This window comes from Pseudophryne corroboree, chromosome 4, assembly GCF_028390025.1.
Source record: "Pseudophryne corroboree isolate aPseCor3 chromosome 4, aPseCor3.hap2, whole genome shotgun sequence".
In the NCBI taxonomy this organism is placed as follows: domain Eukaryota; kingdom Metazoa; phylum Chordata; class Amphibia; order Anura; family Myobatrachidae; genus Pseudophryne; species Pseudophryne corroboree.
Genome location: NC_086447.1, coordinates 880,910,888 through 880,927,954, shown reverse-complemented (window position 1 = coordinate 880,927,954; position 17,067 = coordinate 880,910,888). Strand labels below are relative to the sequence as shown.

At 44.8% G+C, this 17,067-nt stretch overlaps 1 protein-coding gene across 1 annotated transcript in view; it reads right to left on the bottom strand.

The window, feature by feature from the left end:
* Window positions 1-1,901: 1,901 nt before the first annotated feature.
* Window positions 1,902-17,067, bottom strand: part of LOC134910610 (lactoylglutathione lyase-like) — a 39,629-nt gene continuing 24,463 nt past the window's right edge. Inside the window, exons 2-6 of the mRNA XM_063918858.1 lie at window positions 14,813-14,895; window positions 7,076-7,216; window positions 6,042-6,106; window positions 4,153-4,242; window positions 1,902-2,484 (exon numbers count right to left, since the gene is read on the bottom strand). Of these exons, the coding sequence (XP_063774928.1) occupies window positions 2,396-2,484; window positions 4,153-4,242; window positions 6,042-6,106; window positions 7,076-7,216; window positions 14,813-14,895 (468 nt within the window). The 3' untranslated portion in view covers window positions 1,902-2,395. The remainder of the gene's footprint in view (window positions 2,485-4,152; window positions 4,243-6,041; window positions 6,107-7,075; window positions 7,217-14,812; window positions 14,896-17,067) is intronic.

Below are 17,067 nucleotides of genomic sequence, written 5' to 3'. Positions count from 1 at the left end.
TAAGAAGCCCAATCCGGCTGCAAGCAGGCGAGTTCGCTTCTTCTCCCCTTAGTCCCTCGCTGTAGTGAGCCTGTTGCCAGCAGGTCTCACTGAAAATAAAAAACCTAATTCTATACTTTCTTTCTAGAAGCTCAGGAGAGCCCCTAGTGTGCATCCAACCTCGGCCGGGCACAAAATCTAACTGAGGCTTGGAGGAGGGTCATAGTGGGAGGAGCCAGTGCACACCAGGTGACCTAAAGCTTTCTTTAGTTGTGCCCAGTCTCCTGCGGAGCCGCTATTCCCCATGGTCCTTACGGAGTTCCCAGCATCCACTAGGAAGTCAGAGAAAACTAAAATACCCCCAGCACCAATAGCCCCTACACAGATAGGGTGGTCGTCTGATACCGGACGTGGAGAGTCTATCTACTAGACAGCAGACACATAGGGCATGATTTCCACTTAGCACAGAAGCACTGTACCTTATTATATTTTATATATACAAACTAGAAAGTGGAGTTTTCACCAGGGAACTACTGGAGCAGCAGCCCCCCGCAGGTCACAGACCTTATTTTCCGATTAGAACTTGGTTGGGATTCAGTATGATATCCTGATAGACGGAATGCCGGCGGTCAGAAAACCGACAGCAGCATCCAGACCATCAAAATACAGACAGCCCCCCAGAAAGTATTCTAACTGTCCCCTGCCCCCTACCCTAACCCTCCCTGCTGCATCAACACGAGCGTGCCCCGCTGTAAGAACATTCAGAGTATCTGTATTTTGACGCCGAGATCAGAGTTCCATCAGGATCTAGACACCAGGCTTATAGCGTCCTTCGGGATTCCAGCATTTTAACTGTATCCCCTTGGTTGGTATGTGGAATCAAGAGACTTTTCTTTCTTATGGTCACCTGTGGAACCAAGTACTTCTATTCAAAAAGGCAAATGTTTCCTGTGGGTAAATAAGCGAAGATATGTGCATTCAGGGCCTGATTCTGGAGGTGGGAGCTATGCAAAAGAGGGCATATACCAAACGTCAATCCAAGGGAAGCAAATACATTTACATGTTTGCATGCAGGGTAAATACTGGCTGTTGTTGCATGCAGCCCATAAACACTGGGCAGCATTTAATACACTGCAAGTTATATTGGCGTCTGCATACACCCCTCCCAAATCTAATCTCTGCACTTTTTACTTCTGACCCACCTGCATGTTTGTTTTTCCCTGTCTGTTTGCCAGCAGAGACTCAGGTGTATACATATGTGGGCAATTTTCGTGACGATGTTTAGTGCACACTATGGGGGTAATTCAGAGTTGATCGTAGCAGCAAATTTATTAGCAGTTGGGCAAAACCATGTGCACAGCAGGGGGGGGGCAGATATAACATGTGCAGAGAGAGTTAGATTTGGGTGGGTTATTTTGTTTCTGTGCAGGGTAAATACTGGCTGCTTTATTTTTACACTGCAATTTAGATTTCAGTTTGAACACACCCCACCCAAATCTAACTCTCTCTGCACATGTTATATATGCCCCCCCTGCAGTGCACATTGTTTTGCCCAACTGCTAACAAATTTGCTGCCGCGATCAGGTCTGAATTAGGCCCTATATATAACCTATACTGAAGTACAAGTTATACAAAGGGGGAGATTCAATTCTTTTCACCCCTTTCCATACTCATTCTGTTTCTGCCCTCAGGGACGTGGTATCATTTTTTCAGCTCGCTACCCCCGGACTAGCGAGGCACCAGACCCTTTACACAGTAAACCTGATTACTATGGGCGCAATATGCGCGATAACGAGGATCATTTTAGAAAGGAAATTGGGCGTGATATGTCATTTGAATCTCACCCATAGATTGCGCTGATTGCACAGTAACATACAGCGTTTCAGTTGAACATTTCTCTAAAGATAAATAAGGGACGGATCTCATTTTAATAAGGGTTTATTGGAAATTCATCACATGAATATCACAGCATTCAGTATTAAGGTGCTTCCAAATAAGGCACTAAATTTCATTATAAATATCTGGTAATACTGGTGATTCACAAATCTACTCTATAACCGGTCTCTATGCCAGGTACTGGGGAAGTGGGGGGGGACAGATAATACAGCGTGGAACCCAAGGTTCTCTTTGATCTATGTAGAACATAATAGCACCGGCTGTCATGTATGAGCCTCAGATATAGGACATTACAAGGGGACATAGAAGGACGGTGTGCAGATGTTCTGTGTGTGGGATCTGGGGTAATGCATTGTACTAATAACCACAGGATGAACTCCACCCGGCCAGTGCATTATACATTAGTAATCTATATTTTATGACATAGTACTGGAATTCCTAAATGAAAACAAAGCACTTGGATGACATCTCCTCAGTCTTCAGGCATAGACACTGTAATGGCAGAGATGAAGTTTAATCATTAAACGATGGAGACCATGTTGTTAGGGCTGAGAATCTCAATCCAGTAGCCGTCAGGGTCTTGAACGAATGCCAAGCCTTTCATTTTACCTAAAAAACAGACATGTTACTCGTTACAATGACTACAACAGCCCCCGACCCTAATCTGTCCACCAGGTATTTTCATTTCAGCAGTACCAGAGCTCCTAATGTGGCTGCAAAGACTGATCATAAATAATAATTCAATGAGGTCAGAGAGGACCCGTACAGGTCTGCGTTACTATACAGAAAAGTCAGAGTCAGCGCACAGATGGTTAGCATCCAAATAACTACGGTACGTATCATTGTAACAAATAAAATGCAGTTTTAATGAAAATGAATAAAATCACTAAATATAAAGTAGAATAAAAATCTCAATAATTGTCTGCGGTTATGCAATATAGGTCTCTGGGCATCTTCCATATGAACCCTTTGGGGAGCAATGTACAGCTCAAAGTGGGGGCCCACGGCCCTGAAGGGACAAAAGGCCTAATTCACCATCGGTCACGATATTCATCTGTGACTGCAGGCTGAGTAAGCCTGACCTTACTCAAACTAGTAGTCACAGTGCAGCTTGAGAGGCCAAGGAAACAGAGTTTGGAACACAGTTCTTGGCCTCGCCACTCCCGGAAAACAGGGGTGACATGCCCCTGTTTCCGATACCAGCCGCCCCTCCTCCTGAAAGCATCTGCCTGTCAATCAGGCAGAGGCGTTTGCATTATTACAATGCGATCCCAGGACCCATTCTGCACTTGCACAGAACGGGTTGTGTGCGTGCGCAGTTCCCCGACAAATCGGGAAACTATGGGTTGGATCGCATGAGCGATCCAACCTGAATAAGGCTCAGAGAGCAGAAGTGGAGTAGTTCCTCAGAAGAATGCCCGCTGACCAAGTGTGTAACCAACGCGTTTTGCAGCTACGACTGCAGCTATATGATAATTGCAAACGTAGCAGCAAAACACGTCCGATCAGCATGGGGTCTTCTGAGGAGCTCATCCAATGGACGCCTACTTCATTTGGGACTGCCATTGAACCAGCTGTACACTGGAAAAACCACTCACTTTGCGTTGGACCATCACTAACTTGGATCCCATGGGACTATCACAGAACTGGTTACTATTTACCCCAAAAGCTGGACTCCCTGTCCCTACAGGTCCATCTGCTCCCCAACAGGGAACATGTGGAATATGCCCAGAGACCTATATCACACAACCGCTAACAATGGTTTTTAAATATTGAGACTATTATTTGGCTTCTTTATATATAGTGATTTTATTTTTATTAAAACTGCATTTTAGTTATGTTACACAGATACATCTGTGCGCCGTTTTCTACTTCTCTGTATAATTCTGTTTGCAGAAACTTACTAATAGCTGCCTGGTAAAACAACCATAGCAAACCAAACATTGCTGGTCTCCTTCAGCACTACCCCCCATGAGCAGAGGTCTGTCACATAAAAAAGCACTGGGGACTCTCAACCATGGAGATACACTAACTTATAGGACTGACACAGAGACCCAGTGGACATAGCAGTTCGCTTGTCACCTGCAAGAGACACTTTGCACCGTTAATGTACAATGGGCAACTGGAGGAAAACGGAGCACAGCACTGTAAAATATTGTGGGGCTCAAAGCAAAAAAGGTAACATCGGGTGATCTATAAATGGCGATCTGACTGTACTGCCAATTCTTAGGATAAAAATACCAAAGTAGATATAAAGCACTGCATATAAGAAGTTACCATCGTCTGGTTTCTTCACAAATGTGACACCGAGCTCCTCGAACCTCTTGCAGGCAGCGTAGACATCAGGGACTGCGATACCGATGTGACCTGCAGGGGGCGACAGTGGGAGGCAGCATTGAGCTTAGTGGACATGGACAATGAAGAGGATGCTAATGGAGGAGCTTCAACCCATTTATCTGGCAGCACATTTCTCATTGTGTTCTACCCTGTAGCGGAAGCCTAAATTCTGCACTAGTTTCTAAACATGAGACTAAGGGTCTATTTACTAAGCCTTGGATGGAGATAAAGTCACTGGTGATAAAGTACCAGCCAATCGGCTCCTAACTGTCATTTTTAAACCACAGCCTGTGGCATAGCAGTTAGGAGCCAATTGGCTGGTACTATGGGGGACATTTACTAAGCAGTGATAAGAGCAGGGAAGTGAGCCAGTGGAGAAGTTGCCCATGGCAACCAATCAGCACTGAAGTAACATCTATAATTTGCATACTACAAAATGATACAGAGCTGCTGATTGGTTGATGGATCAACTTCTCAACTAGCTCACTTCTCCACTCTTATCACTGCTTAGTAAATGTTCATCTTCAGCGACTTTTTCTCCATCCAAGGCATAGTAAATAGACCCTTAAGGAGTCTATTCATGAAGCAGTGAAAAGAGAGGAGAAGTGAGCCAGTGGAGAAGTTGCCCATGGCAACCAATCAGCTGCTCTGTATAATTTTGTAGTATGCAAATTATAAATGTTAGGTCAATGTTGATTGGTTGTCATGGGCAACTTCTCCACACTTTTCACTGCTTCATGAATAGACACCAAAATACAACAGTTCTAGCTGTCTGGAAGACTTAGAGGCATCTGCTCAGTCTCTTACAGTATGTGTACTGCATAGCCTCCAACATGACCCGTTCCATTAGGTACAAAATGCTCTGTTCCTGGACTTACTTGCCAGTGGCAGTTGCAGAGGAGGGGCTGCACCACAGTCCAAAATTCAAATAGGGGAGCCACACCAACTGCCATTGAGTCTGGCCAGTGTTTGGGGTGGCAGTTGGTGTGGCTCCCCTATTTGAATTTTGGACTGTGCTGCCGCCCCACCTCTGCAACTGCCACTGGCAAGGAAGTCCAGGAACAGAGCTTTTTGTACCTAATGGAATGGGTCATGTTGGAGGGTATGGTACTGGATAATTCTGCTCAAAGGTAAACTGTAATTGAGGGTATAATTATGTAATACAAAATAAACCAATTGTTTAAAATGGAATCTGTGGCCACCTGCATGTGACTCACATGGACGGCCATCTTTGTCATACTGATTAGTGATAATGTCAACTCTTTGCTACCTGTGCACGGTAAGTACATACCGTAACTTTACCAGCTACCTTCCTGGACTCAATATTACTAGTTCATTAAAGACTGTGCCACATTATAGAGCCATTCACACGTTGTTCTTATTATAGGAATTTATCCTACAACCAGTTATGTGCTGCCCGCTTTCTTCTCTTCTGCTTTACTGTTCATGTTTTATAATAAACTATCTACAGTACTTTCCTTAATGCGAGTGCATCTGATACTTTTATAGTGTGCATATATATTAGCTACTGCGCTGTCTGTATTTTCTATTGTTTTGATACTGTCACTATATGTGAAGCATTTTTATGTATAATACTTTAATATTTGGGGAAATAAATGGTAATAGGATGATAGCTATCCTCAGCCGAGGGGAATGACTCTGGCTAAGGGGCGGAAAGGCCCTGATTTTAAATGTCAGAGGAGCCCATTATTTCACGTTTATGCACTGTTACGTAAACACTGGATTAGATTTGTTCATTGTCTCCATAGAGGAAAAGGAGGACTTGGACAAAACAAACAGAAGCAGTTTCTATCAATCTTGCAACATACCAAATCCTCGAGGGTCCGAGTTGCCGTTATGATACGGTTTCTCATCATTCTCAGTACCCCAGTTGCTACGGGACACAAAACATTGAGTCAACATTTGTAATTATGCATTTAACAATAAGCACAGAGAGAATGAAACTGATCCAATCAGATCAGGCAGATATAGCCAGGATATGGATGAAAGGTCAACAGTAAATAGGTCCATATGGTCAAAGGGTCAAGAAGTGGTCTACGGTACGGTTAAATGGTCGAACGCAAATTATTTTTTTCATTATTTTTTTTTTTTACTTTATCATAATTTACCATCCACGTGGGCTACAAGTGGGAACAGTAATCTGTGCGGAGTGCAGGGGAGTGAGGCACACAGTACACTAACTGGGAGTCCCACGTGTTTTAGCATGGAAAACGACACCCATGAAAAAAAAAACAAAAAAAACTTGTCAACCTTTTTTGCGTTGACCATTTTCATGTCGACTTTTTGACCCTTCTGTACCATCTACCTTTTAAATGTCGACCCAATTCTGATCAACCCAATGATCCACACCCGATATAGCCAGAAGACAGCTTTGTGCTGCATACCCAGGCGATGATATTGAAACATGGATGAAAGGCACAGAGGGAAGACACAGTAATATATGTAGTTACATCATGATTACAAAGCAATAAGGTGCATGGAAAATTATTGTAATAGACAAGAGTCACCAGTTACGTAGCATGTCATCCTGATGTGACCGGGCCACCTCTGCCCTGCAGTGCTTTATGAAGAATTACTTCCAGTTAAGCAATCATTTCTATTTAGTAATTAGTTAAAAGAATTAACATCTAGTTATTAGGATACATCATTTATCACGTTAATTAAAAGTGTCAGAGTTCATTTGGTATTAACCCTTTTGGTCCAGTAACCGCATGAAAGCAATGCAGTGTCACCCTTCCCTCTGTAGCCGCCGTTGTATGGTCGTTGTACGTGGTAACAGTTTACCAGCAGCCGTTCTTTCTACGCTGTATTAGCAATCATCAATGTCAGCGGCTGAACTTACTGCGTCAGCTCGAGGGTCGCTTTACGGGAAAATGTCCAGGCCGTCCTCTCCTTTATGTCTTCCGGGATGTCTTTCTTGTCCTCGTAGCCCATGAAATATAATGAGAACTTCATAGAGGGGAAATCCAGCTTCTGGAGGAGACTGATATGGGGGAACAAACCACAATAAAGAGCTTTAAAACACCACCCCCCTACCTCTTAGTCACAGTCCTATTGTCTGATATAAATTGTGGAAGTAGAAGAAACCTGTTTGCACTATTAATGCTGCAGACACGAGCAACTTGGGCTGTGTTCTAGAGAACGCAGGTGCAGCACACAAAAAGAACCAGTGAGTTTAAAGTAAACACTCCCACAGTTACTGTATAACTAAATTGTATAAGAGGTACACCTATAACCCGTTCCTGCCTATAGATTGTTGCATCTATCCCTGACTAATTTGCAGTCATCAGGTCCCTTTATGCATCATAGTCAAATAAAGTACAATCTAAGGCTAAAATAAGGTTGTGTTTAATATGATTCCTTCTCTGCATTCTGTTATGCTGCACTTCAATATACCATGACAATAAAAATATATAATTGATGGCAACTACCTACATGCCATAAAAGCGCTCTACTCTCAGCAAACATCTACTGTTATGACAGATGGTCTACACTCCTCAAGGTTTGCCCTGGGATATGGGACGAGACAGGGGTGTCCCCTCTCCCTTCTTCTCTTTGTTCTATGCATGAGTCATTGGCAGCTAGAATTAGAGCTAATCCTGATATCAGGGGCATTGCAGTGGGGGAGACTCAATATAAAGGGTCTCTTTTTCCAGATAATATTTTCCTCACCATGTCTAATCCCCTAATCTTACGTCGAAGTTGAAAAATGATGGTTCCCTTACTGGGTACAAAATTAATAGCTCAAAGTCCAAAGCCATGGCTCTCTGTATTTATTACAACTACTTTCCACGCTTACTTCTTTTCCCTTCACATGGCGCCCTAAAGCAATCAAATACCTTGGCATCTCTATCACTAAATCTATATACTGTATATCGTGGGTTGGTAGGATCAACGCGATCAAACTGAATCTCCTACAAAAACTATTGTATTTGTTTTAGACCCTGCCCATACCTGTACTCTCAAACTGGTACAAACTCCGCCTATACCTAGATTCGGCCCGACTCCAGTCCCCTATCTGCAATCACCCTCTCTCCTCTCCCCCCCCCCGCGGGAAACAAGCGGCCTGTGGCATCTTATTGTTGTTAGGCTCAACCAGGTGAAAGGCCAATTCGCTCCTGCCACATTTGCTGACCTTCAAACCACCTATTCAATCCCCGCCTCTCACCAATTCCAATATACTCAAATTATGAGATTTGTCAACTCTCAACATCCCCCCAGTAAACATCGGCTGCTATCTCAATTCGAACACCTTTGTTTATACTCAACAGGTCGCAAAGGGAACATCTCTATCATATATCATTCCATTCTGGCCCCAACTCCCCCCGACAGAGAACTACATGAACTAGAAAGGGAGGCAGACCGGTCCACCATTGGGTCCAGAACTGCCAAATAGCTTCTATGGAGTAAATTATAAGTTTACAAAATAACACCGCAACTACTTTTCATATATATATATATATATATATATATATATATATATATATATATATATATATATATATATATATATATATATATATGGTCCCCATGGTACCTTTCACACTCTTCCCCCTCTCCCTGGACTCTGCGAGTTACCCCCTACCCTTTTATTTTTCAATTTATTTTCTTATTCTATTTTTAAAAATATTAATCTGCATGTTTCCCAGGTTTTTCAACCGTTAAAGGTTCTCTGACCAAATTTCTAACTGTTTTTTGTATATTTTATATTGTTTACGCTCTGTACTTTTGTATTTTCTACCTTTTATGGTATTCAGTTTGTCAAAAAAACGTATTGTATACTCCTGTATCAAAACGGATTTCAATAATGCAATAAAAATAATTGATTTCAAAAATATGTCATTAAAAAGAGAAAAAAAATAAGAATTTACTTACCGATAATTCTATTTCTCGGAGTCCGTAGTGGATGCTGGGGTTCCTGAAAGGACCATGGGGAATAGCGGCTCCGCAGGAGACAGGGCACAAAAAAGTAAAGCTTTTACCAGATCAGGTGGTGTGCACTGGCTCCTCCCCCTATGACCCTCCTCCAGACTCCAGTTAGGTACTGTGCCCGGACGAGCGTACACAATAAGGGAGGCAATTTGAATCCCGGGTAAGACTCATACCAGCCACACCAATCACACCGTACAACTTGTGATCTAAACCCAGTTAACAGTATGATAACAGAAAGAGCCTCTTAAAGATGGCTCCTTAACAATATAACCCGAATTTGTTAACAATAACTATGTACAGTATTGCAGATAATCCGCACTTGGGATGGGCGCCCAGCATCCACTACGGACTCCGAGAAATAGAATTATCGGTAAGTAAATTCTTATTTTCTCTATCGTCCTAAGTGGATGCTGGGGTTCCTGAAAGGACCATGGGGATTATACCAAAGCTCCCAAACGGGCGGGAGAGTGCGGATGACTCTGCAGCACCGAATGAGAGAATTCCAAGTCCTCTTTTGCCAGGGTATCAAATTTGTAGAATTTTACAAACGTGTTTTCCCCCGACCACGTAGCTGCTCGGCAGAATTGTAATGCCGAGACCCCTCGGGCAGCCGCCCAAGATGAGCCCACCTTCCTTGTGGAATGGGCCTTAACAGATTTAGGCTGTGGCAGGCCTGCCACAGAATGAGCAAGTTGAATTGTGTTACAAATCCAACGAGCAATCGTCTGCTTAGAAGCAGGGGCACCCAACTTGTTGGGTGCATATAGTATCAACAGCGAGTCAGATTTTCTGACTTCAGCCGTCCTTGAAATGTATATTTTTAAGGCTCTGACAACGTCCAACAACTTGGAGTCCTCCAAGTCGCCAGTGGCCGCAGGCACCACAATAGGTTGGTTCAGGTGAAACGCTGATACCACCTTAGGGAGAAAATGCGGACGAGTCCTCAGTTCTGCCCTATCCGAATGGAAGATTAGATAAGGGCTTTTATAAGATAAAGCCGCCAATTCAGATACTCTCCTGGCGGAAGCCAGGGCCAGTAACATAGTCACTTTCCATGTGAGATATTTAAAATCCACCTTTTTCAATGGTTCAAACCAATGGGATTTGAGGAAATCTAAAACTACATTTAGATCCCACGGTGCCACCGGAGGCACCACAGGAGGCTGTATATGCAGTACTCCTTTAACAAAAGTCTGTACCTCAGGAACTGAGGCCAATTCTTTTTGGAAGAATATTGACAGGGCCGAAATTTGAACCTTAATAGATCTCAATTTGAGACCCATAGACAATCCTGATTGTAGGAAATGTAGGAAACGACCCAGTTGAAATTCCTCCGTCGGAACACTCCGATCCTCGCACCACGCGACATATTTTCGCCAAATGCGGTGATAATGTTTCGCGGTGACTTCCTTCCTTGCCTTAATCAAGGTAGGAATGACTTCTTCTGGAATGCCTTTCCCTTTTAGGATCTGGCGTTCAACCGCCATGCCGTCAAACGCAGCCGCGGTAAGTCTTGAAAGAGACAGGGACCCTGTTGTAGCAGGTCCCTTCTCAGAAGTAGAGGGCACGGGTCGTCCGTGACCAACTCTTGAAGTTCCGGGTACCAAGTCCTTCTTGGCCAATCCGGAGCCACTAGTATTGTTCTTACTCCTCCTCACCGTATAATCTTCAATACCTTTGGTATGAGAGGCAGAGGAGGAAACACATATACTGATTTGTACACCCAAGGTGTTACCAGTGCGTCCACAGCTATTGCCTGTGGATCTCTTGACCTGGCGCAATACTTGTCCAGTTTCTTGTTGAGGCGAGACGCCATCATGTCTACCATTGGTCTTTCCCAACAGTTTACTAGCATGTGGAAGACTTCTGGATGAAGACCCCCCTCTCCCGGGTGAATATCGTGTCTGCTGAGGAAGTCTGCTTCCCAGTTGTCCACGCCCGGGAAGAACACTGCTGACAGTGCTATTACGTGATTCTCCGCCCAGCGAAGAATCTTGGTAGCTTCTGCCATTGCACTCCTGCTTCTTGTGCCGCCCTGTCTGTTTACATGGGCGACCGCCGTGATGTTGTCCGACTGAATCAACACCGGTTTTCCTTGCAGGAGTGGTTCCGCCTGGCTTAGAGCATTTTAGATTGCTCTTAGTACCAGAATGTTTATGTGAAGAGACTTTTCCAGGTTCGTCCATACCCCCTGGAAGTTTCTTCCTTGTGTGACTGCTCCCCAACCTCTCAGGCTGGCGTCCGTGGTCACCAGGATCAAATCCTGTATGCCGAATCTGCGGCCCTCCAATAGATGAGCCTTTTGCAACCACCACAGAAGATATACCCTTGTCCTTGGCGACAGGGTTATTCGCAGGTGCATCTGAGGATGCGACCCTGACCATTTGTCCAACAGATCCCTTTGGAAAATTCTTGCATGGAATCTGCCGAATGGAATTGCTTCGTAAAAAGCCACCATTTTTCCCAGGACTCTTGTGCATTGATGTACAGACACCTTTCCTGGTTTTAGGAGGTTCCTGACAGGTCGGATAACTCCTTGGCTTTTTCCTCGGGAAGAAAAACCTTTTTCTGAACCGTGTCCAGAATCATCCCTAGGAACAGCAGACGTATCGTCGGAAAACAGCTGCGATTCTTGGAATATTTAGAATCCAGTCGTGCCGTCGAAGAACTACTTTAGATAGTGCTCTTCCGACCTCCAACTGTTCTCTGGAACTTGCCCTTTTTAGGTCGTGCAAGTAAGGGATAATTTAGATGCCTTTTTTCTTTGAAGAAACATCTTTTCGGCCATTACCTTGGTAAAAAGGCCCGGGGTGCCGTGGATAATTCAAACGGCATCGTCTGAAACTGATATTGACAGTTCTGTACCACGAACCAGAGGTACCCTTGATGAGAAGGACAAAATTTGGACATGGAGGTAATCCTTGATGTCCAGGGACACCATATAGTCCCCTTTTTTCCGGTTCGCTATCACTGCTCTGAGTGACTTTATCTCGATTTGAACCTTTTATGTAAGTGTTCAAAACATTTTAGATTTAGACTATGTGTCACCAAGCCGTCTGGCTTCAGTACCACAATATAGTGTGGAAAAATAATACCCTTTTCCTTGTCGTAGGAGGGGTACTTTGATTATCACCTGCTGGATATACAGCTTGTGAATTGTTTCCAATGCTGCCTCCCTGTCGGAGGGAGCCGTTGGTAAAGCAGACTTCAGGAACCTGCGAGGAGAAGATGTCTCGACTCTCCAATCTTTACCCCTGGGATAATACTCGTACGATCTAGGGGTCAACTTGCGAGTGATCCCACTGCGCCCTGAGACTCTTGAGACTACCCCCCCACCTTGAGTCCGCTTGCACGGCCCCAGCGTCATGCTGAGGACTTGGCAGACGCGGTGGAGGGCTTCTTTTCCTGGGAAAGGGCTGCCTGCTGCAGTCTACTTCCCTTACCTCTATGTCTGGGCAGATATGACTGGCCTTTTGCCTGCATGCCCTCATGGGAAAGGAAAGATTGAGGCTGAAAAGACGGTGTCTTTTTTAGCTGAGATGTAACTTGGGGTAAAAAAGGTTGGATTTCCCAGCTGTTGCTGTGGTCCCCAGGTCCGATGGACCGACCCCCAAATAACTCCTTCCCTTTATACAGCAATACTTCCATCTGCCGTATGGGATCTGTATCACCTGACCACTGTCGTGTCCCTGACATCTTCTGGGAGATATGGACAACGCACTTATCTTGATGCCAGAGAGCAAATATCCCTCTGTGCATCTCACATACATATATATAGAATGCATCCTATTAAATGCTGTACATGAATAAAATATTTTCAGTCAGGGAATCCGACCAAGCCAACCCAGCACTGCATCTCCAGGCTGATGGCGATCGCTGGTCGCAGTATAACCACCGTATGTGTGTATATACTTTTTAGGATATTTTTCCAGCTTCCTATCAGCTGGCTCCTTGAGGGCGGCCGTATCTGGAGACGGTAACGCCACTTGATAAGCGTGTGAGCGCCTTATCACCCTAAGGGGTGTTTCCCAACGTACCCTAATTTCTGGCGGGAAAGGGTATAACGCCAATATTTGCTATCGGGGTAACCCTACGCATCATCACACACTTCATTTTATTTTATCTGATTCAGGAAAAACTACAGGTAGTTTTTTCACTCCCACATAATACCCTTTCTTGTGGTACTTGTAGTATCAGAAACACGTAACACCTCCTTCATTGCCCTTAACGTGTGGCCCTAATGAGAAATACGTTTGTTTATTCACCGTCGACACTGTATTCAGTGTCCGTGTCTGTGTCTGTGTCGACCGACTGAGGTAAATGGGCGTTTTTTAAAAACCCCTGACGGTGTTTCTGAGACGCCTGGACCGGTCCTAATAGATTGTCGGCCGTCTCATGTCGTCAACCGACCTTGCAGCGTGTTGACATTCTCACGTAATTCTCTAAATAAGCCATCCATTCCGGTGTCGACTCCCTAGAGAGTGACATCACCATTACAGGCAATTTCTCCGCCTCCTCACCAACATCGTCCTCATACATGTCGACACACACGTACCGACACACAGCACACACACCGGGAATGCTCTGACAGAGGACAGGACCCACTAGCCCTTTGGGGAGACAGAGGGAGAGTCTGCCAGCACACACCAAAAACGCTATAATTATATAGGGACAACCTTATATAAGTGTTTCTCCCTTATAGCATCTTTTATATATATACAATATCGCCAAAATCAGTGCCCCCCCTCTCTGTTTTAACCCTGTTTCTGTAGTGCAGTGCAGGGGAGAGCCTGGGAGCCTTCTCTCCAGCTTTTCTGTGAGAGAAAATGGCGCTGTGTGCTGAGGAGATAGGCCCCGCCCCTTTTTCGGCGGGCTCGTCTCCCGCTATTTTTGAAGTTAGGCAGGGGTTAAATATCTCCATATAGCCTCTGTGGGCTATATGTGAGGTATTTTTTGCCTCTAATAAGGTTTTTATTTGCCTCTCAGAGCGCCCCCCCCAGCGCTCTGCACCCTCAGTGACTGTTGTGTGAAGTGTGCTGAGAGGAAAATGGCGCACAGCTGCAGTGCTGTGCGCTACCTTTATGAAGACTCAGGAGTCTTCAGCCGCCGATTTTGGACCTCTTCTCTCTTCAGCGTCTGCAAGGGGGCCGGCGGCGCGGCTCCGGTGACCATCCAGGCTGTACCTGTGATCGTCCCTCTGGAGCTAGTGTCCAGTAGCCAAGCAGCAAATCCACTCTGCACGCAGGTGAGTTCACTACTTCTCCCCTAAGTCCCTCGTTGCAGTGATCCTGTTGCCAGCAGGACTCACTGTAAAGTAAAAAACCTAAGCTAAACTTTCTCTAAGCAGCTCTTTAGGAGAGCCACCTAGATTGCACCCTTCTCGTTCGGGCACAAAATCTAACTGGAGTCTGGAGGAGGGTCATAGGGGGAGGAGCCAGTGCACACCACCTGATCTGGTAAAAGCTTTACTTTTTTGTGCCCTGTCTCCTGCGGAGCCGCTATTCCCCATGGTCCTTTCAGGAACCCCAGCATCCACTTAGGACGATAGAGAAAATATAACACCCCGATAACAAAGTCACCTGGTTTCCTAACTGAAAAGGGGAAAAAAATAAATTCCATTTGTCAGGGACTACTCTGTTTAACTCACGTCATGCCAAGGCATTTGGTGTAGAAAGGTAGGGACTTCTGGGGATCCTTGATTCTCAGCATGGTTTGTTGCATCATAAAATCCTACAAGGTATAAAAAAGAAAAAAGGATCATGGCGATCATTAGAAAACGATCAGAGTAATCGTCCAGCAGTAATCACCTGTAATAATCCCTGACCCAACCTCTGCTGAGCTACCTGACTGTGCACCTTGTTATGACGCTTTCATGAAGTAACAAGTACTTTATAGTATCCTCCAAATTAGGTTGTTGGAACGGGATGTGAAGCTTTCTCCTCGACAGGGGTAGACCCCAGCCTGGGTCAAAGTCAATAAAATAAATTTCTACAGCTCTAAATATTCTTAAACCAGGAAAACACGACCAATAACCATCATAACCTGCAGATAACGTACCCCGGAAGGTGACCATTTCTCATATTATATCAATGTTTATTACTCACAGCTAGGAACAAGGACAGGTCATCTCTGTACAAAAGTAACAGGTTCAACATATGTTAACAGACAACACACAGCTAAACATATTACGTACATGTAACCAGCGTCTTCTACGGGGTGAAGCATGCTCAGTGTGCCCCCGAAAAATAAAATCCTGTGACATCATCAAGCTGCCAGTTTACAGTATATTGGCTGAGAGTGGTCACATGACCTCAGCATCACAGGGTCCCCTCTTTAAAGGCTAAATTTACTAAATGTTGGCGCCTCACGGAGTGCTTAAGCAGGATATGTAAAACAGCGTTTACATTTGTCCCCAAGAGTGAACTGAAATAAGGACTGTCACTGTAGAAGAATGCAGTAACATATTGTAGGGTAACATTTTACAGCTGTCTTTGTAGAGAATTGTTAATTACTATATATTTTAAATAGGCTTTTTACACAATGCAGTATCAGCAGCCATAATGGGCAGATAGAACATTCCTAAATAAACTGTGCGGATTATAATTGGACACGCTGGTAAATGTGGTGAGAAGTGACCAATGTTATATTCTCATTGCACTAATAGGCTGTAATCAAGCCAGAGAAGACGTGACTGTTCTGTGCACAACTAATGTGGTCATCAATGTACATGGCAAGTACAGACCTTCATCCTGACGCTCAGCACTTGGCCAGCTTTACGGAGAATGTTAGATTGTGTCTGGGTACCTGAAACTCAGCTTATAAACACAGCTGAACAAGAGGAGGCGGTGTTTATACACGGTATTATACGGAGCAGGGCGTAATATACAGCATAGTCCTCTATATAGGGAGCAGGGCGTAATACGCAGCACAGTATTCCATATAGGGAACAGGGAGCGGATGCAACGTACAGTATAACACTATATGGGGAGCAGGGTGCAATGCACAGTATAGTAACATATAGGGAGCAGGGTGTAATGCACAGTATGGCACTATACAGGGAGCAGGGAGGGCTCAAAGCAAAAAAGGTAACATCGGGTGATCTATAAATGGCGATCTGACTGTACTGCCAATTCTTAGGATAAAAATATCAAAGTAGATATAAAGCACTGCATATAAGAAGTTACCATCGTCTGGTTTCTTCACAAATGTGACGCCGAGCTCCTCGAACCTCTTGCAGGCAGCGTAGACATCAGGGAGCAGGGTGTAATGCACAGTATGGCACTACACAGGGAGCAGGGTGTAATGCACAGTATGGCACTACACAGGGAGCAGGGTGTAATGCACAGTATGGCACTACACAGGGAGCAGGGTGTAATGCACAGTATGGCACTACACAGGGAGCAGGGTGTAATGCACAGTATGGCACTACACAGGGAGCAGGGTGTAATGCACAGTATGGCACTACACAGGGAGCAGGGTGTAATGCACAGTATGGCACTATACAGGGAGCAGGGTGTAATGCACAGTATGGCACTATACAGGGAGCAGGGTGTAATGCACAGTATGGCACTATACAGGGAGCAGGGAGCAATGCACAGTATGGCACTACACAGGGAGCAGGGTGTAATGCACAGTATGACACTATACAGGGAGCAGGGTGTGATGCACAGTATGGCACTATACAGGGAGCAGGGTGTAATGCACAGTATGGCACTATATAGGTTGCAGGGTGTAATGTACAGTATGGCACTATATAGGTTGCAGGGTGTAATGCACAGTATGGCACTACACAGGGAGCAGGGTGTAATGCACAGTATGGCACTATACAGGGAGCAGGGTGTAATGCACAGTATGGCACTATACAGGGAGCAGGGTGTAATGCACAGTATGGCACTATACAGG